Source organism: Festucalex cinctus, chromosome 2, assembly GCF_051991245.1.
Source record: "Festucalex cinctus isolate MCC-2025b chromosome 2, RoL_Fcin_1.0, whole genome shotgun sequence".
In the NCBI taxonomy this organism is placed as follows: Eukaryota; Metazoa; Chordata; class Actinopteri; order Syngnathiformes; family Syngnathidae; genus Festucalex; species Festucalex cinctus.
In genome coordinates, this window is record NC_135412.1 from 29,940,442 (window position 1) to 29,965,695 (window position 25,254).

The 25,254-nt window shown below is 41.2% G+C and overlaps 1 protein-coding gene across 1 annotated transcript in view; it reads left to right on the forward strand.

Moving 5' to 3' along the window:
• The window catches only part of LOC144014482 (dedicator of cytokinesis protein 9-like), a 41,855-nt gene extending 19,714 nt beyond the window's left edge, over positions 1-22,141 (forward strand). Inside the window, exons 32-52 of the mRNA XM_077514418.1 lie at positions 75-174; positions 749-879; positions 2,013-2,127; positions 2,949-3,015; positions 3,100-3,147; positions 3,452-3,588; positions 4,044-4,159; positions 4,433-4,570; positions 5,281-5,463; positions 5,546-5,659; positions 7,484-7,699; positions 7,784-7,841; positions 7,963-8,069; positions 8,353-8,475; positions 17,237-17,350; positions 17,577-17,723; positions 18,290-18,500; positions 18,653-18,843; positions 20,040-20,140; positions 20,258-20,396; positions 21,663-22,141. Of these exons, the coding sequence (XP_077370544.1) occupies positions 75-174; positions 749-879; positions 2,013-2,127; positions 2,949-3,015; positions 3,100-3,147; positions 3,452-3,588; positions 4,044-4,159; positions 4,433-4,570; positions 5,281-5,463; positions 5,546-5,659; positions 7,484-7,699; positions 7,784-7,841; positions 7,963-8,069; positions 8,353-8,475; positions 17,237-17,350; positions 17,577-17,723; positions 18,290-18,500; positions 18,653-18,843; positions 20,040-20,140; positions 20,258-20,396; positions 21,663-21,761 (2,655 nt within the window). The 3' untranslated portion in view covers positions 21,762-22,141. The remainder of the gene's footprint in view (positions 1-74; positions 175-748; positions 880-2,012; positions 2,128-2,948; positions 3,016-3,099; positions 3,148-3,451; positions 3,589-4,043; positions 4,160-4,432; positions 4,571-5,280; positions 5,464-5,545; positions 5,660-7,483; positions 7,700-7,783; positions 7,842-7,962; positions 8,070-8,352; positions 8,476-17,236; positions 17,351-17,576; positions 17,724-18,289; positions 18,501-18,652; positions 18,844-20,039; positions 20,141-20,257; positions 20,397-21,662) is intronic.
• Positions 22,142-25,254: the final 3,113 nt, after the last annotated feature.

Below are 25,254 nucleotides of genomic sequence, written 5' to 3' on the forward strand. Positions count from 1 at the left end.
TTTCCAGAAAAAGAGATCTTCAAATAATTTCCAGATTAAATTTTATTGCGTATTTTGTTGTGTTTTATTCCCAGAAAACGAGAGAGGAATTGCTGATGGTGAACTCTCTGGTGACCCCCCAAAAGCATAGCATGTACATAGACAGTGCTCTTCACAAAGATGTTTTTGGAGCAAGTGAGTTCATTCAACACCATCTCACCTAAGATTAATTATACCTTCTATGTATGGCTGCACAGAAGGATTTTACATTCATAGTACGGTACTACTTTTTTACCTTTTACATTTTTTTGGAAACATAATATCATCTGTATCAGTTTGGTCAGGAAATAGTACAGACAATTAGTTAACCTGCATTCCAGTAATTAGGCCAATACTTAAAGTCCCTGTAAAATGAAGATAAATATGTCTTATGAATCTGACACACCACAGAGAAGAGTTAATAACAGCCGAAAGAATGAAATGTAGTTTTCTTATTGTAGTCAAAATCGTTAGCCGTTTAATTAGCACATGTGCCACAATATCTGTAATTTCTGAATTTACTTTACTGGATCTTTAAGAGTACTTTTCTCAGACAAAACGACCGGACTTCTGATAATACCAAGAACTCGCAGATAAAATTAAATATTGAATCTTTTAGGCCACAATCTTTTGTTAGTGGGCTGCCTCAGAACTTTTTCACTGCATGACGTGAGAGTACAGATAAGATGCAGACTTTCATGTTGCTTTTCACTAACCCCTGTCACTGCAGCCTTTCCCCACAGTTCCACTCCCAATGTTGGTTCAGTTCACCTCACAGACTCTAGAGGCTCCCTGATCTCCACCGACTCTGAAAGCAGCCTGCTGGAAAAGAGTTGTGACAGGGTACACATCCTGGAGAAGGTAGATAGTGAATAACATACTGCAGTGTTGTTGTTGTTCAAAACACATACTGTGTTCAAACATTTTTATTACATTTCTGTGCACCTTGCACACAAAAAGCCCCCATAGACCTTCCCCTCCAACGTCTCAACACCACAAGGAGAAATTGAGAAAGAGTCACTCGGTCAATGTGTTCTGCGAGTGGTCCAAGGGTGTAACCCACTGGATAGATATAAAGGGAAAAAAAATAGAACATGAATAGGACACTGTCAGTGGACCTCATGAAACCAAGTTCTGCCTTATACTAGTGGTATGTGGGCTTCAACTAGTCTAGTGGTACGGGAAACAATAACTCCTTAAATGCATTTTAGTTGTACTTAACTTAAGTTCAATTCCTATTCGTTGTTTTCAGGTATTTTTTTATTTAATTAACCTTTGTATGCAATACATTGTAAGTGCATTATAAGGCGCACCTTCAATGAATGACTTATTTTCAAAGTTTTTCCATATATAAGGCGCTACAGTTGAGGCTGGGGTTACGTTATGCATCCATTAGATGGTGCTGTGCTAAAGGGAATGTCAACAAAACAGTCAGATAGGCCAGTCAAACTTTATTAATAGATTACAAACCAGCTTTCTGACAACTCCAAAATTAATAAACAGCTGTTTTATTATTTTCTCTGAGGTAAAGTATTAGTATTAGCTAGCGATCCAAGATGGCGGGATCTTCTGCGCATGCGCGTCACCGATCGTGCAGGGTCACCGATAGCATCTTGACAGCGAGACCTGTTGCGGCTCAATATTGATCCATATATAAGGCGCACTGGATTATAAGGCGCATGGTCAGCTTTTGAAAAAATTGAAGGCTTTTAGGTGCGCCTTATAGTCGTGAAAATACGGTAGCCTACAGTTTTTAACATTTTACTACAGTTAAGCGTGGTGTCCAAAGCGTGCATAATGCTACAAAGGTTTACAGTTAAGGCAAGTGAAATGCTTCTCTATCAACCTCGTACTCCTCTTCTGCTTCCACTAGCATCAAATATTTTCCGTAGTATGGGTTTTGAGTAAAATTGCATTTTTAAGAGTAAATCTCCTCACTTTCTCAACTGTCTCGAATTTAACTTTACTTTCTGTCTCTCTTTCTTTTGTATCAGAGCCACTGTGCATCAAATCTGGGAATTTCCATGCTGCGTTGTGATAAAATGGACCGAGATGAGAGCAAAAGCCTGCTCATGTGCTTTCTGCATATCATCAAAAGCATGTCAGAGGGTATGTCTATTTTTTTGTAGTATCACCATATAAAGAAAAGAAAATTACAATTCTCTCAGAAATTATGTGTGAATAATGTTGCAAAACTGAAATTCAAAGGAAAGAACTGAGGATATTTGATCTATACAGTACCTCATCTAGGGACTGTGAGTGCTTTCTACATGACTGGGCAATTCCTGGACTTGAAGACAATTTATAGTACTCGGTAGCAGCAACACAGTAGGCGAAAACTGATTAAAAAATAAATAAAAATCTCGTGTGATTATGTAATGGCATTTTTTTTAACTGCTATAACTCACTGATAGAGGAATTGCAGTATTTAGCTTATTGAAACTATGAAACTATGCTACCTCTCATGACTCTGTCTTGGTAATAAGTCAGACTTTGGGTTGGGGGAGGAGATGAACAATTGTCCATGGTTGTTTGCACACATTGTAATTATTCCTGGTCATGTTTGGGTCTGTCTCATTTTAAAAATCAGTTTAGAATTAGACGTTCAAAACTGTTGCAATTTAAATATGACTGACTTTGAATTGGATGAATATTTGTGGGGGGAAAAACAAGCATGAAAATAGTATTAACAGTAGCATTTTGTGTGGCCATTTATAGTGTTTCATACGCGAAATTTTCATGTAGTTGCTACGGGATACATTCACAATCACTCTGTGTTTGAGTTGCAACCGGTTGAAGCCAGGCGAAGTCGGCTGTACGCTTCAGCCACTGCTGTGACTCTGAACAGCAGGTTCAGAAATGGATGGAAGTCTCAGCATTCACACAATAAGACCACCAAGTATATAACAGTTCACTTTTATTACCCTCAGATGCTCTTTATGCATACTGGAACAAAGCATCATCTTCTGAGCTAATGGGCTTTTTTACACTACTGGAGTAAGTCTGACGCTGTAGCATGCAATACTGCATCCAAGTTGTTATCCAGAGCTCATGTTTTATTTCATTTGGTCCAATCTGCAGAGTCTGCCTTCATCAGTTTAGATACATGGGGAAGCGAGTCATTGTCAGGTGGAGTAAATGTGCTTTCTACTGTCTGTTGAAATTAATAAAATGTCTGTTTTTCTGATTAAACAAGCGCTTTCTTGTAATCCTTTTAATCCTTTTGCTTGATCTGCCGCGATTACTGCTGCTGGCCAACTATTGATATGGTTAATATTATGGCCCTTAACCACTCCTGCATGATGGGTAAGAGTGCACTAACTTTGCTTAATTGATGCTTCTTTTTATTACATAATTTATTTCTCTTAACTGCGCATCTGGTTTCAGTAAAAGCAAATTGACTTCTGACGTACATTTGTTTTGCTGCCAACAGGAGTCATGAAACGGCAATGCCGCTGGGTCCAGACAGGAAGTCCTTGACCCTGCCGGTGTCTCGCAACAGGGCAGGGATCCTGCACGCCCGTTTACAGCAGATTGGGACATTGGAGAATTCGCACACTCTCAACAACAGTAAGACTACATTTGAACCCAACCCTCCACGTACTCTCACTGGAACCCCTTTATACAGTAAAACTTCATATTTTAGAGGGGCCTTTCATTTACACTAACAGAGTATGAGAGATTTGTGAGCACTACATTAGGAGAAAAAGTCTTTTTGTGAATATAGAAATAGTATTAATATCTTTGAGTTCTCATGAAAAATGGGAGCAAACAGTGTTGTGCTCATATTATTTTGTTCAGCATACTGTAGTTGTAGATGACAAAAGTATTTTTTTAGTAGTGAGCAGAAACTAATTACACATTTAAAAAAGAAGAAAAAGGTAAAAACTCATATACTGTGCGTTATTTCTCTAATCAAACAATAAATAATAATGGTAGCTAGACCAAGAATTATAACAACACTTTCAAGCAATATTGGGTAATCACGCAGAAGTATCAAATCAAACTTGTGTTGTTGCCATCAGTGTACTCGCATACAGAAGCTGATGTGATCAGCCAATGTTTGCTGGAGGCCAACGTGTCCACAGAAGTGTGTCTGACTGTGCTCGACACACTGAGCGTCTTCATTATGGGATTCAAGGTACAGTATTTGCAGCCATGACTTGTCCATACATTGAATGCAAACACTTTAGGAAACTGACTTTTAAAACAAAACAAAATATGATCATAACTATTTTTTAAATGGAAAAAAATATTTCAAATCAGTTGGAAAATAAACTGAATCAAAATACCCCTCTTACAGGATATAACAGTGGATACAGTTATACTGTATGATCTTTGTCACTTTATACACTGTAGCTACAGTGCCTAACTCCACATCCAATATGTTCACACATGCGGTTTCCTCCTTCAGAGCCAGTTGAATTCAGATCTTGGCCACAACCCACTGATGAAGAAAGTATTTGAGGTGCATCTGTGCTTTCTGCAAATCCCTCAGTCTGAGGCTGCTCTCAGGCAGGTCTTCATCTCACTGAGGACTTTTATCTACAAGGTGAACCTTCTTTATTAGAATGCCTGATGATATCTCAAATACACTATGGGAAAAAAATACCTCTTTTATGGATGAAGGTATGAATGGATAATCAATAACTGTTTGGCCCAGGCTTCTTTGTTCCTTCTCATGAATGCTAACGAAAGCATGCTTGAATGAATTTAGTATGAAAAGAACTTGACAGCCCTGACCTAAGGCTCATAAAATACTTTTGGGATGAACTACAATAGTGTTTATCGCGAATGACCACGGATCAACATTCTTCTCCAATGTCTCAAATTGCCTTTACGAGGTGTGTCAAAAGTTCCAGGACTGACGTCACAAAAGATCTATTTCAAATCCAAACTAAGAGTTTTCCCCTTTGAAGTAATCCCCCTGCAGTCAACGCACTTTCCCAGGCTTCCCCACCAAGCCTTCAGGCACACCTGGAAGGGTTCTTCCGGCATCTTCTGCATCTCCATCGTAACAGCCATCTTGATTTGATCCACACTTTCAAAACAGGTCCCTCAGTGACCTCCTTGAGCTTGCAAAAGAGGAAGAAAGATCACAAAGCTAGGTTGGGTGAGATTGGATGTTGTTCCAACATAGCAACATTCTTTTCCGCCAGGAACTGGCGATTCCTTTGCGGCAGTAGTCCTGGAACTTTTCTGACACCTCGTTCTTTGCAGGTAAAATGTGATATTTTTTTTTTTCACCCATATATCCTCCAGTTCCCCTGCACGTTCTTCGACGGCCGGGCCGACATGTGTGCCTCTTTATGCTATGAGATCCTGAAGTGTTGCAACTCCAAGCTGAGCTCCCTCCGCAACGCCGCCGCCAATCTTCTTTACATCCTCATGAAGAGCAACTTCGACTACACCGGACGTAAATCGTTTGTCAGAACCCACCTGCAGGTACCTGTTTCTGATGAAACGGAATTCTTCGTTCGTACAAGCAGATCTCATCTCAGATTCATTTGCTCTGCATTCTGCTTAGGTGGTGATTGCTGTCAGTCAACTGATCGCTGATGTCATCGGCATCGGTAGCACGCGTTTCCAGCAGTCTCTGTCTATCATTAACAACTGTGCAAACGGTGATCAAAGCATCAAGGTCAGCGATGGGTTGGTGATGTCTGACGCTTAAATGAAATCAGCTTTGCTTTTATGGCTTTGCATACAACCAATTCAAACAGCAGATAAAAAAAAATGTTAATAAAGTACACAGTCTTAAAGTACATGCTGTTCAGCCTCCTGGTGCACAAATGCAAGCGTAGTCAGGATATTTTTATGTCATGAATTCTCAATAACCCTGTGACTGGTGCAACCATTCCAGGGTGTGTTCCACCTTTGGACCAGAAAATCAGCTTGTATCAGCTCCATCATACCTGTGACCCTAAATAGTGATGTGTAAAATGGATGGGTGTCTGTCTAGATTCACTTCACTTTACACAATTTAAGTTCATTTTACTTTATGTCACTGTATTCAGGTCCCTTTAGTTCACCGAATGGGATTTTAGTTCAGATTGTTTTGTTTACTTCACTTATCTGAAAGTGATACTTGACTCATTGAACCAGTTTCAGCAGTAAAAAGTTAATATTTTTGTCTATAATTAATGTGGCGACTTAATTATTTTTCATATACAATTAATACCTTCAAATAGTAATTTTTCTACTTGCTGTCGACTGATGATGACATCACCTGTGCTGAGGAAGTAGGTAACGACCAATCATGACTCACCTGTTTTCTGGGTTTGGTCAGTAAACTGAGTCATGATTGGTCGTTACCTACTTCCTCAGCACAGGTGATGTCGTCATCATCAGTCGACAGCAGCACAGATGATGTCATCATCAGTCAAGAGCAAGTAGAAAAATTACTTTTTAAACTTATTAATTGTACATGAAAAATAATTAAGTTACCACATTAATTATAGACAAAAATAATAACTTTTTTACTTCTGAAACTGGCTCAATAAGTCAAGTATCCCTTTAAGTTCAGTCCACAGTCTATTTTTTTTTAACATAAATTCATAAGAAATAGAATTTTAAAGGCCAATTTTTACTGTTTTCTTGAAACTTACTGCTCACGTGATTTTAAAAGTATTTAAATTTTTTATTTATTTTACATTTTTGACCTGAATTATTGTACTTTAAGACAATTCAGAATCTTTTTAATTTATATTTACAATTATTGAATTAGAATTATGTCAATGTTTGTGTAACACTTAAGTGATTATAATACATGTTGCTTTCATTAATAAATTAAATCATTTAACCAGTTACTGCCTCTGCAAAATGTAATTTTGAATTTAATGTTTGTGGAGTTTTTAATCATGTCCTTGGTATTTAAGAAGAATTGATGTTCCGTAATTAATCAATATTCGATTGCAGTGAAGTGAATCAAATTGAATCAGAAAAAAAATGTAATCGACCTGAATTTTTGTGAATCAAAATAAAATCGATTCAAGGGATACTTTACTTATTTACCCATTTTTGCAGTCAAATATGAATATTTTGCCTATAATAAATTTGATATTTTCATTATTTTTCATGTACAATTAGTACCTTTAAAAACACATTTTGCAACTTACTGTTGACTGAAAATGACATCGCAAAGGCTCAGGTAACCAATCACAGATCAGCTTGTGAATGTCACATGACCAAACCTAGAAAACAGGTGAGCTGTGATTGGTTACCTGAGCCTGTGTGATGTCATTTTCAGTCGACAGCAAGTTGCAAAATGTGTTTTTGAAGGTACTAATAGTATGTGAAAAATAATGAAAGTATCAAATTAATTATAGACAAAATATTAACTTTTTATTGCTATAATGGGCCAAATAAGTGTATAAGTGAAGTATCTCTTTAAGGAAATCCAAATCGATACGTAGTCCTAATGTTTACCTGAGTGTAGCTGAAAGTGCACCACTGTGTTTTCCAGCACACTGCGTTCCCATCAGATGTGAAGGACCTGACCAAACGAATCAGAACAGTGCTAATGGCCACGGAGCAAATGAAGGAGCACGAGAATGACCCCGAGATGTTGGTGGACCTCCAGTACAGTTTGGCCAAGTCGTACACAAGCACGCCAGAGCTCCGCAAGACCTGGTTGGACAGCATGGCACGGATCCACAACAAGAATGGCGACCTTTCAGAGGTGCTTTCATAAAAAGAAGAGGAACTAAAGAGCATTTTTCACTTGTATTATGGAGCTTATCTGTTTTGTCTGCTCTCCTACCAGGCAGCCATTTGCTACGTGCATGTTGCAGCTCTAGTTGCCGAGTACTTGTGGAGGAAAGGTGAGCTTGCTGTTGCCCCTTTGCGTCAACATTTTTATGACCTCACCACAGTCTGTAGTTTACACAAGGACAGAAAAGAACAGGCCTTACTTGCGCTTGCTTCCCTCTTTTTATTCGGAAGGAATGTTCAAGAACGGCTGCTCAGCATTTCGCGTCATCACTCCAAACATTGATGAAGAGGCAGCCATGATGGAGGACGTAGGGATGCAGGACGTGCATTTTAACGAGGTGTGTACCTTACGTGTCACTTCCAAAGCCCTGATGCAGCAATTCCTTCTACGTTATCTCACGTGTCACCTAATGCCTGTGTACTATTGTCCTTATCTCTGCCGATTGTTAATTGTTCTGTGAAATTATGATGGGAAACTCAAAACAGACTTTGACACAGGGTGTGGTCCATGTGTTGTTGCACACACTTCCTTCTGTGTTAGTGAACCACACCTCAGTGTACAATTCAGACAAAATTACAATTAAAAAGATGTAATAAAATGTCTCTGCAATATTTGCACAGGAGGTGCTGATGGAGCTCTTGGAGGAGTGTGCTGATGGTCTTTGGAATGCAGAGCGCTATGAGCTCATTGCTGATGTCTACAGGCTCATCATTCCCATCCATGAAAAACGCAGAGATTTTGAGGTACATCATTTTAGACCTATTGCACATGAGGGGAGACACAAATGGACTCTTACTCTACTCCTGTTTTGTCACGAAAAAAAAAAAACAGAAGGAATCACACTATGCGATTCATAATTCTACAATGGGCATAGTAGCTGAGTAACATTCTCAAAACCGCCCAATATCTTTCAAGAATTATTGTTCAGTAGTGACCACATGGAGTAAGCGGGTAGATCAAAAAATGTGTTTTCTTCTTAGCTTAGTAAAAAAAAAAAAAAACACAGCTTGTTTTATGAGAACATTGCCATTTTTTTTCCCTCAGGCGTCTAAGCAGTTTGGAGGTCATTTAGAAATCTACTTATTTTTAAAAGAAAAGGACAGTTCAGAAAAAAACATTAACAAAGTAAACAAATATTTCCGTACTTATAGTTCTTTATAAAAGTAATATCCGCCTGCCAATCTTCTGCATGTACTCAATCCAGCAAGTGTATTTTATGCTTTGGCCATGTAGACCGTGCGCCTCTCCTGCGCTGAATTCAAAGGGAAGGAGAGGACGCGCTTCCATTGGCTGTGTTCATTCCCACAATGGCGCTAACACAGTTATACCGCTTTGAATTGGCCATGAAAATAAGGACATAAGGCTCTAAAAGAATGGGTCCAAATTTGAAAAGGTGAAAGGAGGCTTAAATAGGAATTGCACAGACTGACAGTCTCCTTCGTATTTAGCATAAAGACGATTGCATCGATAAAAACATGAATAAACGCTAATTCAAACTTGGACACACACACAAAAAAAAATCATTTAAAAGATATTGAGGAGATGGAAAGAAACATTATTATGTATTTTCTTTGAAGTAAAAAATAAATAAAATATAAAAGTACAGCTGGGCTCTGCATGGAGTGGGTGGACAGATGAATCATGAAGGACGTATGTGCTGGTTTACAGACAATGGAATTAAAGTTTAGAAAGTTGCCATTTAATCACTGGTTGTTATCAGACAAGTAGTTAATTAATTCCTACTGTTCAGTTTCCATGCATGCAGTATTTTACAGGTAAAGTTTGATGTAGATGAATATCCTCATGAATTGTCTATATTAAATTATAAATTACAAATATAATGTGTGTGGCGCTCGCTTCCAGGCAAAAAGAATAAAAAATTTAGACCATCTCTCAAAATTTAAGGCAGATATTTGTCTCCTACAAGAAACCCACCTACAAAAATCAGAAGAAAAATTATTTATAGATAAAAATTTTAGTCAAGTTTACTCTGCCTCCTATAATATTAGACAAAGAGGTGTCTCTATACTTATACATAAGAATTTATTCTTTACTCTAAATAATATAGTAATAGATTTAGAGGGCCGATATATTATTATTCAGGTAACTATATTTAATAAAGTATATACAATTGGTAATATATATGCCCCAAATAATGATGACCCGGATTTTTTCCGTGAATTTTTTTCTCGGTTACTCGATTTAGCAACAAATTCTACTATTATTATTGGAGGTGATTTTAACACGGTCTTAAACCCATTAATAGATCGTTCTAATAATACGATATATACAAGGCGATTACGATCCGCTAAAGTAATAGATGAATATATGGAGGATTTTGGCCTCAGCGATGGCTGGAGACTTCAAAACCCAACTAAGAAGGAATTTACTTTCTTCTCTGCGGTGCACCGATCATTCTCAAGAATTGATTTTTTCCTTACAAATAATTCTATTGTTGATAAAACTGCTATAAAAATACATTCTATAATTGTAAGTGATCATGCACCAGTCTCCCTCACTCTACAAATTGACTCGACCTTTAAACTTCCCCCGATATGGCGTTTTAACATCTCATTACTGAAAGACGTAGAGTTTGATAAAATTATTAGAAGGGAGTGGGCAGATTTTTTGGAAATAAATGACTCTCCAAATATATCTCCATCTCTTCTCTGGGAAGCAGGGAAAGCGGTAATTAGAGGGAAAATTATATCATATTCAACTTATAAAAAGAAACAGGATCAAAAATTAGAAAAATACCTGGAAGATAAAATTAAACAACTAACGGATGAATATGCATTAAACCCAAATAATCAAATATGGATAGAACTACAGAATATAAAAATACAGTTAGATAACATGTTATCTAAAAAGACAGAGTTTATAATACAACAGTTGAGATATAATAATTTTGAACATAATAATAAATCAGGTAAATTCCTGGCAAATCAACTTCAACGGAATCGGGAAAAATCTCTTATAACGGCTATTAAAGATATAAATGGTGAATGCACACAATCACCAGAAGAAATTAACCATATTTTTTAGAACTATTATCGAAATCTATACTCAGAAATTAATAGACCTAACCCTGAACATATTGAGGTATTCCTAAATAGCTTAAATATACCTCAGTTATCTATTGAACATAAAGATATTCTAGATGCCCCGCTTACTATAGATGAGTTGTATCGTGCTTTAGACAGTATGCCTAATGGCAGAGCACCTGGTCCAGACGGCTTTCCGGCTATATTTTTTAAACATTTCTGGTTAATGTTTGCTCCATTATTTCTAAGAGTAGTAACTGAAATTAAAAGTAAGGGTGATATACGTCAAGATATGAATATAGCAGCAATTAAACTTTTATTAAAGCCAGAAAAAGACCCCACCCTCCCGTCAAGTTACCGACCGATATCACTAATTAATACCGATATTAAAATGATCGCTAAGGCCTTGGCATCTCGACTAGAGACAGTAATCTCGACAATTATTCATAGCGATCAAACAGGTTTTATTAAAGGTCGTCATTCTACTAATAATATTAGGAGACTCTTTAACTTGATTAGTATGTCACAGCGGTATGATAAAAAGGCAGTTGTTATTTCGCTGGATGCAGAAAAAGCCTTCGATAAAGTTAACTGGTCCTTCCTCTTTGCTGTCTTAAATAAATTCGGCTTCGGGGAGTCATTCATTCAATGGGTCTCAATATTATATGATTCTCCTAAAGCTACAGTTACTACCAATGGGATTACATCACAGAGTTTTACTCTACAAAGGGGAACAAGACAAGGGTGCCCAATGTCTCCTTTATTATTTGCTATATTTATTGAGCCGCTTGCATTAGCTATACGTCAGGATAGACGGATCCAAGGAATCCACTCCGGGACAATAGAACATAAAATTAATCTATATGCCGATGATATACTACTCTATTTAGAAGAACCTGCTATCTCGTTAGGGGAAGCATTTAACTTAATAACTAAATTCTCTCACTTATCAGATTACTCTATCAACTGGACAAAATCAACATTATTACCTATTACAGAAAATTCATGGAATCCTACAAGTCAGGATCCACACTACTCCTTTCCTACAGGTAATTTAAAATACTTAGGTGTTAAAATTTCACCAAAGTTAACTGAATTAACTTCTTTAAATTTTTTACCATTATTGGATAGTATCCGTAGTGATCTGGAGCGCTGGAATAATCTTCCGATCTCTTTAATAGGACGGATAGCTACTATAAAAATGAAAGTTTTACCAAAGATTAATTATTTATTTTCAATGATTCCATTTAAACCTACGTCTAACTGGTTCCAATCGCTGGACTCTGCTATCATAAAATTCTATTGGAATAAAAAAAAAGCTAAAATTAGTCTATCTACTCTTCAGGAAAGTAAATCTAAAGGAGGTTTAGAGGCACCAAACTTTATGTACTATTATTTAGCTAATCAACTACAATATCTTGTGCTATGGACACAACCCAACAGAGATACTAACTGTTGGTTGGAATTGGAGCAGAAGGATTGTAATAATCTTAGACTGTTAGATTTACTCTTTATTACAAAATCAATAAAACGACATAATTGTTTTAAAAACCCAATGATAGCCGCCACCCTGACTGCCTGGTGGAAGGCATTAGAAATTACAAACTCCCAATTGGCGCCCTGTGGGCTCTCTCCCATTTGGCATAACCCCGACTTTCAACTTAATAATCAGTCGTTCCATTTAAGCTTATGGGAGCAGAAAGGAATTACACACCTTCATCATCTTTTCTCAGATAATAAGTTTATATCGTATACAAACTTGGTCCAAAAATATGCAATAAAAAACGGAAATTTCTTACATTATCTGCAAGTTAAAAATATGGTTAAGAAACAAATCCCAACACTTCAGGATACGCTCCAACTGCCTGTCTTAGCTAAAGATATTATAAAGCTTTCTCAAACAACAATAAAGAAAATATCAAAAATATCTAAGTTATTTTTATACACAAATAAAACGTATTTACAGACTTTAAAATGGGAAAAAGACTTGTCTATAATTCCGGAACCAGACTTTTGGACCCAAATCTGTGAAAATGTATTTAAAATGATCAAACATACAAATTTGCAACTTATCCAATATAAGATACTTCATAGAACATATATTACACAATATATGATGAAAAAAATGGGACTCTCTGACTCCGACATTTGTCTCCAGTGCTCACAAAACACTGCCGATACTTATCTTCATGCTTTATGGTCATGTACTCCAGTGCTGCATTTCTGGACTAAAATCTTGGAAAAGCTCGCTGATATATTAAACTGTAGGCTTCCTTTATCTCCAAGATTGTGTTTACTAGGTGACTTAACAATAACTGAGCTACCATGTAAACAATCTCAATCTATACTTATAGCCCTTACTATTGCTAAAAAACTAATCCTTGTCAATTGGAAAAATAAACAATCTCTAAATATCGACCACTGGTTAAACTTACTAATAAATTATATCTCAATGGAAAAAATCTCTGCCTTAAATAAAAATCAAGTATCAAGATTTAAACAAATATGGTCTATGTACATAGAATATTTTAATCTTAATTTGGCAACTTAATCCTGCCAAGATTCTGCCTGTTAACGAGAGCCACCACATCGTTACAACTTCTGTTTTCGCTGCTTCTGTATTTGGTATTTTGTATCTGATTGTCTTTATTTTTATATAGTCAGGAACCTAGTTGCTGCTAGTGGGCTCGAGCACACCACACTATACGACACTATACTCACTAACTCCTTAAGATTTATTTCTAGTGGGCACTAAGCATCAACACTTGGTGTTACTGCATGCTAGTTAGTCAATTTTCTTGCTGTCCCCCGTGGTCGGGCGGGGGTAGCTCTGCCCCCCCGTTGTCTGCTCGGTGGCGGTTGCGTCTTGGCCGCTCCCTGGGGCCCCTGTGGGGTGCGGTGTTGGGGTGCTTTCCCTGGTGCCCGGGGCGGTGCCGTCCCGGCGCGGTCCGCTGCTCCGTGCCCGGGGGCGCGGTTCGGGGCGGGCGGGCCTCTGGTGTGCCCCGTGGTTCCCTCTCCCCTCCCCCTTCCTCCCCCCCGTCGCCTCTCCCTCCTCGCCTCCCCCCGCCCATCCTCCTCTGCCTCCCGGTCCCTTTTCCCTTGTCGCCCTCCCTCCTCCTCCCCCCCCCCCCCCCCCCCTCCTGCCCTGCAGCCGCCCTTTCGCCTTCTTGTCGTCTCCTCCCCGCTTCACACCTCCCCCCTTCCCTGTCTGTCCCCCCTCCCTCTCCCTGGGCCTGGGGCTCCCTCCCCCGCCCGGGCGTCGGGCTCCGGGGGCCGGGCGGGGGTTTGAGGCCTACCGCACTCCGGTAGAACTCCTGGCGCCCCGGGCGGGCTCCGGTGGCCGATGGGCTGTCCAGTAGCCCTTCTGCGCTGGCCCTGTCCGCCTATCGCGGTGCCAGATGGGTGGGGTGGGGGGCGGGTTGGGGGTGGGGGGGTGGGGGGGGGGTGCTGGGGGGCCACCTACACCCGCCGGGTTGGGTGAGGCCCCGCTGGTCGCTCCTCTTACTCACTTCACTAGTTTTGCACTATACACTTTGTAAATATACACATAGGGCACACAACACATTTCTTGGTGGGGTGGGGAAGGGTGGAAACACCGTCTTCACCCTTCAACTCCCCTCCAATTTTAATGCACTTCATGTCCAGGGGGAGGGGTGAGTTGGGGCGGGGAGCCATCAGGGGGGATGGACTGCAGTGCCTGGCAGCGCTGTGGTCCCCCCCATCTGTGTCCCTGCCCCACCACTTTGTCCCTCCATTTCCTTTTTTTAATGCACCACACATATACATATTCATTTTTTGGGGGGGATGCGGGTGTATCGGAGTAGGGGAAATTTTTTCCCTCTCCTCCGACTCACCTGCTCCCAATTTTAATGCACCACACTCACACACTTGTATATACACTGGGTGGGGCCACATTCACGGTGTAAGGGTAGAGCTCGCCAGTCGGCGAGCTGGCGGACTCAGTAACAGGGTTAGGTGTCACTAGTACGCTGGCTTGACGACCGGGGCCTCTGCCCACCGGGCTCGGTGTTCTGGTGTTCCGCCTCTCCCCCGGTGCTTCCTCCTCTGCTTCCCCCCTCCCGCCGCTGTGTTCCTTTTGCACGGCTGGAGGTGGGGTGCTCCGGGCGTCTGGGTCGGCTCGCCGACCGGTGTCCGCTCGGGTGGCGTGGGGGTGGCCTTGGTGCTGCCGCGGCCTGGGGATTCCGGGAGGGGCGGTGCTCGCTTTGCTGGACCGCGGTTGACGGCTTCTTTCTTTGGTGGTGGTCCTTATGCATGCCAGATCCATCGCACCAGCATCTACTGAAACTCAAACAGAATTTGCCTCTCCCTCCCACAGCCCCTTGAATCAGTGGGTGCTGGTGTCTGTGGATCTCACTTTGCTTTATCTATCCTTCCCTCCTTCTTCTCTTTAGTTTTTCCTCTGGTCACTTGAGATCTCAATTTATTGGAAGTTTGAGGTTTCTGGGGTTGGCATAAGACTCTGGTTTTGTAAACACGCAGGAGGGGTTTGGTTGGTGCTGGATTTCACTTTGATGGATTGGATGTACTGGCTTCTATGGATCTCACTCTGCCTCATCGATCCTTCCCTCCTTCCTCTCTTTAGTTTTTCCTCTGGTCTCTTGAGATCTCGTTAATTTGTTGGAATTTAGAGGCTTCCGGGGTTGGCGTAAGACTTTGATTTTGTAACCATGGGGAAGGCAGGAAGTGTTTGGTCGGTGCTGGATTTCACTTTGATTTATCTTTCTTTTCTCTTTATTTTTTCTGATCTTTTCTCTGGTCTCCTGACCATTTGAACTTCACGACTCTGGCAAGACTCTGAAGTACCTGTTTAAGGCGAAGGGTATTGGGATATTTATAAGGTTTTAGGTGAATTAATGAGTATAAATTTATACGTATTTGCACGCGCACGCACGCACGCAAACGCCCGCACGCAAACGCACACACACAAACGCACGCACACATACATACATACATACATAAGCAGGGGGCATATTATGCACTATTATTTACTAATACAATGTCGTTAACACTGGTAGTAAGCAAATACACGTATGATACAATAGGGCTGCTCGATTATAGAAAAAAATAATAATCCCGATTATTTTGGCATTAATTGAAATCACGAATTATTGTTACAAAACAAGAAAATGTTTAAGCATTTAAAAATATTAAGACTAATTAAAAAAAATAGAAACACTATAATTCTGTAAGTTACTTTTGGACCAGACTGAATTTATAATCATATTTATTTATAATAATATATGTTTGTTTATTTATGTTGGCAAAAACCTGAAGTTGGTATGCAGCATGTGCAGCTGGTTATTTTTTTTGGTACAAAACAAGAAAATGTTTAAACGTACAAAACAAAAAATATTAAGACAAATAAAATTATTCTAAACACTATAATTATGTAAGTTCCTATTGGAGGAAACAAAATGTATTAAATGAATTATTTTAAAATTTACAAAGGTGCAAACATATACATTTAAACAACTCAAAAATTTGTATTAATCTTCTCTTTTTTTTCTTTCACAATTACGCTGATTTTCTAATTGTGGAGTGTATTAACTCAAATTGAAAATGAATTTCGATGAATTGCACAGCCCTATCATATGATGATTACGTTAACCAAGCTGCTTTAGCCAGGCCCATTCCCTACCCCATATGTAGCACTTACAGTTTACAAATATAAATACAGTCATCCCACCATTCATCTTTTCCTGAAACAAAATCCATCGAATGATACTATCACAACATTGTTTCTGTCACATTTTGGTTCAAAATCTGAATTGCAATTGGAATCAAGAGCCCTGTTGAGTTAACAGATATTGGTTAGAAAAGGGCAGCACAGTGAGCCTCACCCCAAAAAGGTTTGGGTTTGTATCCTGGCTCGCTTCTGACCTTTCTCTGTAAACTTACACTGGCTTTAAAAAGTCTGAACATCCCTGTTTAAATGTCAGGTGTTTGTGATATTAAAAATGGAGACCATGATAACACATTCCAAAACCTTATTCCACAAAAACCTGGCATTTGAACAAGGTTGTAGACTTCTTCTATCCACTGTATTGTAAAAGCATGTACTGTAGTGCTTGCTTTCTGATATCTGTCTCTGCGGGGCAGTGCTGTGATTGAGTGGTGATAAGTCCTATGTCAGCCGGTATAGACTCCAGCTCCCCTGTGCCTCAGGACAGAATAATTGGTATACAGCATGGACAGACGACTCCATTCTAAGATATCTGAGGCAGACAGAAACGGACTGAATTTAAAGCCAGTCTTAAAAATCTTGTTGCTCTTGACAGGCCAGACAATTCTTATTACTGGCAATCAGCAACCTCTTCAATCATTACGCTAATCCATGCACGTCAAACAATTTCAAATGATTACCATCACAAAAGAACTCAAACACATAAGGCATATAATAAAACTAAACCAAATACATTGTTGTGTTTTGGTGCTGCAGAAACTGACACACGTGTATGATACCCTCCATCGTGCCTACACCAAAGTTTTGGAAGTGATGCATACTGGCAAGCGTCTGCTGGGTACATACTTCAGAGTGGCCTTTTTCGGACAGGTAATGCACCACACTTATAGAATGAATTAAGGTACTATCATGCCAAAGAATATTTTGATTGAGCTCTTTCCTATCCCATTCCAACTGCTGTAAGTGGGCAGAGGTTGTCGGCCAATGTGTGTTCGTCTCGTCATGTCTTTGTATGACAATTGCATGCTTAGAATTGAACGGCACAAAATGGAATTGTAACCACAGTGTTTTCTGACCACCTTTCACTTTCACATAGGGCTTTTTTGAGGATGAGGATGGCAAAGAATACATCTACAAGGAGCCAAAGTTCACACCTCTATCTGAGATTTCACAGAGGCTGCTGAAGCTCTACTCGTACAAGTTTGGTCAAGAGAATGTCAAGATCATCCAAGACTCAGGAAAGGTAGGAGCACATTGGCAGAGATGCAATAAAAAACAGATGAGCCTCACTGATTGTTGTGTATCGTATTTCTTGGCCATAAATGAATCTTTTTGTCATAGTTTTTCTGGTCCTGTGACTTATGCTGAGGTGGGACTTGTTTAGATTAAAATTTGGCCTCAGACTGGCACCCAAAATTCCTGTGAAAAGAAAAAAACCTCGACTGAAGATTTATGTTTGTTTATTGCAGTGTAGTGTCCATTTGAAGGTTCTGAGAGGTTCTTGAAGGTTCTGTCTGTAGAGCACATTCATAAGACAAAAGTACTTGGGCCTTTGTGCTCCAGTGTGCCCTCGTAAAATGAGTAAAGTCTCTGAAGGCATTGGGTTGCTGATTTTGGTGTGGAATAACTTAAAAGACCCCAAGGCCATCAACCAGGCCCTGCCTCAGGTCCAGATTCAGAATTCAGAATGTTCTAAAATCATTGCCAAGGGGGACCAGCTTCACATTTCCTTCTGTTTTTAGCGCCCATAGGTGCTAATTTTGGCATGCTTATCTTTTGTCATTTTTAATGGCTCTTCCAAACCCACAGGTGAACCCAAAAGACCTGGACTCCAAGTACGCCTACATCCAGGTGACGCATGTCATACCATACTTCGATGACAAGGAGTTGGAGGAGAGGAAAACCGACTTTGAGAAAAGTCACAACGTCCGTCGTTTTGTGTTTGAGACGCCTTTTACGGTGTCAGGCAAGAAGCAGGGTGGTGTGGAGGAGCAGTGTAAACGACGGACCATTCTCACCAGTAGGTTGCCCATTCACATCGTCAGAGTAGCTTTTTACGTGGAATAGAAAAATAGCACCATATGTAGATACAAAAGCAAAAACTAAAAAAATACTTTCATTTGCCTCTTTACACATGCAGTTTTACATGTTGTCATTGTTTTTCCCCCTTAGCCACCCACTGTTTCCCCTACGTGAAGAAGCGCATCGCTGTCATGTACCAACATCAGAGTGACCTCAGCCCCATCGAGGTCGCCATAGATGAGATGAGCGTGAAAGTGGCTGAACTGCAATTGCTGTGCTCGGCCTCCGAGGTGGACATGATCCGGCTACAGCTTAAACTGCAAGGCAGCGTCTGTGTTCAGGTGCATGCGTCACGGTCCACAGAGGTCTATGGTGTGATCACCCTGCGTCTTAAAATGGCTTTTTAGTTGGGCAATTCTCCCTGTGTTTGATTTTTGTTATCTATACACATCAATTCGCCATTTTGGGGTCACCATGAAAATGTCATGAAAACACATTATACCATTCAAAAGTTTGGAGGTCATTTAGAAATCTACTTATTTTTGAAAGAAAAGGACAGTTCAGAAAAAAAACATTAACAAAGCAAACAAATATTTCAGTATTTATAGTTCTTTATAAAAGTAATATCCGCCTGCCAATCTTCTGCATGTACTCAATCCAGCAAGTGTATTTATGCTTTGGCCTTGTAGACCGTGCGCCTCTCCTGCGCTGAATTCAAAGGGAAGGAGAGGACGCGCTTCCATTGGCTGGGAAGCGAGTCGGCTGTGTTCATTCCCACAATGGCGCTAACATAGCCATACAGTTAGACCGCTTTGCATTGGCCATGAAAATAAGAAACTAAAAGGCTCTAAACGAATGGGTCCAAATTTGAAAAGCCTGTCTGATATAAAATAAAAAGATGATGGGAGAGTGTATTTTTCATGTTTTACACCTTTTATCAATAGATTTTAGTATTCAATATGTTAAGATGATGTACTCTTTCTATGTGTTTTCCAAGTCTCCATTTCAAATACGAACAGATGCTTGTTTCCGTGGGAACTTGCGCAAATGTGATAGAAAGACATAGACAGTTTACTGGAATTTTTCAAGCTCCTTACATTATTACCATTGGTGCATAACAGTATTGCAATTATGTCGTGTTCAATGTCGCAGTTTGAAGATACCCACCTGATTTGAACACACTAGTGAAACTAAAGTCAATTTCACTAATGTATACGCAATGTGTTGTACCTAGATAAAAGAATGACGATTTAAAAATTGTTTTTTTGTTTTGTTTTGTTTTGTTTTTGCATCACTTTAGGAAACGTCTTCAGATTTCAGGGTGAAAGAAAGACATTTAGAGTTTTCTTATTGCAGTTCAAATCGGTCAAATTTGCCTCAAACAGTATGTTGGCGTTGAAGAATAGTTTGTGAATATAAATGTGGTTGGAAAAAATTAAACAGTACAACTTGATAGCATCAGCAAAAAAAAAAAAAAAAAAAAAAGGGGGAATAAAAATGATATGTACTGTAATGACCAACAAATCATCGTCCCCAGGTCAATGCTGGTCCTCTTGCTTATGCCAGAGCCTTCTTAGATGACACTAGTGCCAAGAAATATCCGGACAATAAGGTCAAACAGCTCAAAGAGGTCTTCAGGTAAGTACAGAAGCACATCATCCCCCATATGCAATTACCTTCTTTTATATCTTTCATTGTGAATAGATTTATTGTCACTTTCAATTGGCACTAAAAGTTTCGGCCGTGCTTTGGCAGGCATTTTGCAGAGGCCTGCGGCCATGCACTGGGTGTGAATGAGCGCTTGATTAAAGAGGATCAGCAGGAGTATCATGATGAGATGAAGGCCAACTACCGGGATCTGACCCGGGAACTGTCAAACATCATGCACGAGCAGGTAATCAGGATGGTAATGGTGGCGAGTCATTTAGACGATGTGGTGCATATTTATTTTTATTTACAGCAGAATGGAGACTGCCTGAAATATTCAGTATGACTGAATCTATATGCTCTTATCTAAAAATGCTATATAACAATGTTGCCTTGAGATACAATAATTTTGTTAACGAAATAAAATAAAAACGAGTGTTTTAAAAAAAACGAAAACTAACTCAAACAAAATTTTATACTTACAAAACTAACTATAATATTCTCAAAAATGTCCTTCGTTTTAGTCTTTGGTAATTAATTTAATGCATTAGCCTTTGGGGATAATTTTAAATGTGATTTTAAGTATATTTATTTCTATATTAACCATAATAAAGACATTTGAAAGTATGTCACACAGAAGTGATGTCATCTATCAGCAGCCAATAGAAAAGCACTTTCAGATGACGTTGCTTCTAGGCGACAAATTTGCCCGCTTGACTTTTGGCTTCAATGGCTCGGCTGCTTTTTCATTTAACTTTAAATGCAACGCTAAGTAAGAAATGGTTTACTTTTTTTTTTTTTCATTTTACCATGGTGCTTATTAAATATTGCGCACACACACAAGTTATACACTTTTTTTTTTTAAAAACGAAAACTAGTACTGAAACTAACTAAACTAAAATTAAGCATTTTTCTAAACAACTAAAACTAATGGTTTCACCCTAAAAATTAATTAAAACTAACTAAATAAAAAAAAAAAGTCAAAAAGTAATAAAAACGAACTAAAATGAAAATTCCAAAACTATAATAACTCTGGATACGAGTGATCCTGCTTATGAGTTTATCAAGATACGAACCTTTGATTGGCTAATGTTTTTTTGTGTTTGACATGCAGCGAACTCAGCTCATCTCACTTCACAATAATTAGTAAATATTCTTTAAAAGATTAATTCCACTCTCATTTGATGTGCTGCCAATTTAAACCTAAAAGTAAGAGAATTACATATTGTGTATTTAAAACAACCTCATAACCTTCGCTAATGCTAATGCGCTAACAATTAGCATATATGTGTTGGTATTGTTACCCTTAGGCAACCAAAATCGGAGCACAAACATGGCTGATACAAATTAATGACATTTCCATTCATTTCAATGGGGAGAGATGATCCGAAATGGGAGTGTTTTCGTCATGAGCATGGTCATGGAACAAATTAACCGACACAGTCCTCTTGAAAAACTAACAAACGTTCTCATCTTTAAACGTGAACTCTTTTTTTCTTTTTCTTTCCCCCAGATCAACCCAGTAACTGATGTCTCCCGGGGTTCATTGTCAGACTCAATGGGCATCTTCAGTGCCATTAGTGGCACACCCAACAGCGCTGCCATGTTCTGATATGGACATTTTCACATCCAACTCCAGCCTCTCTTATTGTTGCCATTTGAGATTCAGTCACCTCTCCACTTAAGTGGCCAGCGCACAAAGCCAGCAACCGCTGTTATTTCTTTCCGCTGCGCTTTCCTGCTGTGGTCAGTTGGTGCTTGTCTTTGTTTCCCGTGGAGACGAAAGTGACTTTTTTTAACATTCAACTTTTTACATTTCCATGCCTTGTATAATTATGAATCATCATGTACAGCACATATTCCAGAAGATTCTTGCCTTCATCCATGAATCCATTTTGTGTATATTTCTGCAATGTGTCATTACTCAGTGTTTGTCTAATTTTGAGGAACAGTCACAAGCCAAATAAATACAGTGATACCTTCAGATATGAATGACCTGACTTGCGTGTTCTTCGAGATAGAAGTTGTTGTTTGGCAGATATTTTTTTCTTTGATTTGCGAGCAACCAACACAGGTTATATAACAAATCTCATGTGAAGATTGACTAATATTACTGCCATTTACTTAGTGAGCCTCTCCAAACCCATTACATTTGTGTTTTGATGGTCACGGAACAACACTTGTATCTCAAGCCATCATTGTATTTGTTTTGTGTATAGAACCCGTCATCACAAGTATAAATAAGGGTAACACTTTATAATGAGTACACATTATTAAGCATCTGTTAAGCATTAGTTAAAAGTGAGTAAATCATTTATAAAGCATGTTTCTGAAATTAATAATCATTGGTATGTAGTAAATAAACAGTCATAAATGTTTTACCCATCGTTAATGAGTGAATCTATAATATGTTTAATGACTGCATTTTCATAAAATGATGGCTTCAGCATTTCTAGATTATGTATTGCATCATTTACGAAGCAGCTATTTAGAAATCATCATATATATATATATATATATATATATATATATATATATATATATATATATATAAAATAATTTATTTATTGGAGCTTAGCCATCCCATTTGCTCCCACACAACTTGAACTCTATGTCACGCCGCCACCTGCGTGACAGGCCTTTATTGTCATAGTCATGTTTCCTGTTTTATTTTGAATTTCTGATTCCCTTCGCACCCCAGGTCACTTGCCCTTCCTGCAGTTCACTAATTACCGGTCCCCGCCCATGATCATGTCCACCTGCCACCAATCAACCAAGACAATAAAAGCCACCTGCATTCTCCCCTCCGTGGCCGGAAGTGTCACACACCGTCAGTGCATGGAAGCGTCCCACAGTCCTTATGTCCTTGTTCATGTTGCCTAGCGTTGTTGCCTTGTTTTTGTGCTTTTTCCTCCCTTTTGGAGCGCCTTTAGTTACCCCTTTTGCCTTGTGCCCTTTTTCCTCCCTAGCGGAGCGCTTTCTGTTGTCCCCAGTACCTTTTGCCTGTTTTTTCCTCCCTAGTGGAGCGCTTTTTGTTCTCCACTTTTTCCCCTCCCTGTTCTCCTCTCAGTTTGAGAGGAGACCTCTGTTGGCCGGAAATAAACCTGCTGCCTTTGTGGCCTACCTTACGCCTGCGTCTGAGTCCTACCTCTCCTCGTCGTGTCAGTACACCGGCCAGCATGGACCCAGCGGGAGTGTCCAAATTGGAGACCTGGCAGAGGCTTGAAGACATCGCCCGAGTCATTGCAGAGATAAAAGAGTTGATGGCTTTGGACCGTGGCGACTGGGGTGAAGGGTCGGACTGGCCTCAGAACCCCGAACCTCGTCTGCTGCAGCCTCTCGCCCCTGAACCTCGTCTGCTGCAGCCTCTCGCCCCTGAACCTCGTTTGCTGCAGCCTCTCGCTCCGGAACCTTGTCTACTGCCGCCGCAGCCCCTGGCCGCTTCGCCTGTGCCGCTGCCGCCGCAGCCCCTGGCCGCTTCGCCTGTGCCGCTGCCGCCGCAGCCCCTGGCCGCTTCGCCTGGGCCGCTGCCGCCGCAGCCCCTGGCCGCTTCGCCTGTGCCGCTGCCGCCGCAGCCCCTGGCCGCTTCGCCTGGGCCGCTGCCGCCGCAGCCCCTGGCCGCTTCGCCTGGGCCGCTGCCGCCGCAGCCCCTGGCCGCTTCGCCTGTGCCGCCGCAGCCCCTGGCCGCTTCGCCTGTGCCGCTGCCGCCGCAGCCCCTGGCCGCTTCGCCTGTGCCGCTGCCGCCGCAGCCCCTGGCCGCTTCGCCTGTGCCGCTGCCGCCGCAGCCCCTGGCCGCTTCGCCTGGGCCGCTGCCGCCGCAGCCCCTGGCCGCTTCGCCTGGGCCGCTACTTCCTGTTCCTCGTCAGGCGGCGCATGGATTGCGGCCGCCACCTCCTGTTCCTCGTTAGGCGGCGCATGGATTGCGGTCGCCACCTCCTGTTCCTCGTCAGGCGGCGCATGGATTGCGGCCGCCACCTCTGGTTCCTCGACCGGCGGCGCCCAGCCAGCGGCCGCCTCCTCTTGCACCAGTTCCGGCGGCGCCCGGCCAGCGGCCGCCATCGCCTGCACCAGTTCCGGCGGCGCCCGGCCAGCGGCCGCCTCCTGCTCCTCATCTGGCGGCGAACACCCCGCCGCCACCTCTGCTCCTTGTCGGGCGTCGAGGACGCCCTCCTGACTGGCCCCGCTGGGACTCTCTTGTCGGGCGTCGAGGACGCCCTCCTGAACTGCTTTTTGTCTGTACGGATGGGTGGGCCGTGTTCCCACCTCCGTGCCCCCTTCCGCCCGCCCTTGTTTTTGGACTCTTTGGGTCGGATGGCCGTCAGGAGCCGGCCATTAGGGGGGGGTACTGTCACGCCGCCACCTGCGTGACAGGCCTTTATTGTCATAGTCATGTTTCCTGTTTTATTTTGAATTTCTGATTCCCTTCGCACCCCAGGTCACTTGCCCTTCCTGCAGTTCACTAATTACCGGTCCCCGCCCATGATCATGTCCACCTGCCACCAATCAACCAAGACAATAAAAGCCACGTGCATTCTCCCCTCCGTGGCCGGAAGTGTCACACACCGTCAGTGCATGGAAGCGTCCCACAGTCCTTATGTCCTTGTTCATGTTGCCTAGCGTTGTTGCCTTGTTTTTGTGCTTTTTCCTCCCTTTTGGAGCGCCTTTAGTTACCCCTTTTGCCTTGTGCCCTTTTTCCTCCCTAGCGGAGCGCTTTCTGTTGTCCCCAGTACCTTTTGCCTGTTTTTTCCTCCCTAGTGGAGCGCTTTTTGTTCTCCACTTTTTCCCCTCCCTGTTCTCCTCTCAGTTTGAGAGGAGACCTCTGTTGGCCGGAAATAAACCTGCTGCCTTTGTGGCCTACCTTACGCCTGCGTCTGAGTCCTACCTCTCCTCGTCGTGTCAGTACACTTCGGCCAGCATGGACCCAGCGGGAGTGTCCAAATTGGAGACCTGGCAGAGGCTTGAAGACATCGCCCGAGTCATTGCAGAGATAAAAGAGTTGATGGCTTTGGACCGTGGCGACTGGGGTGAAGGGTCGGACTGGCCTCAGAACCCCGAACCTCGTCTGCTGCAGCCTCTCGCCCCTGAACCTCGTCTGCTGCAGCCTC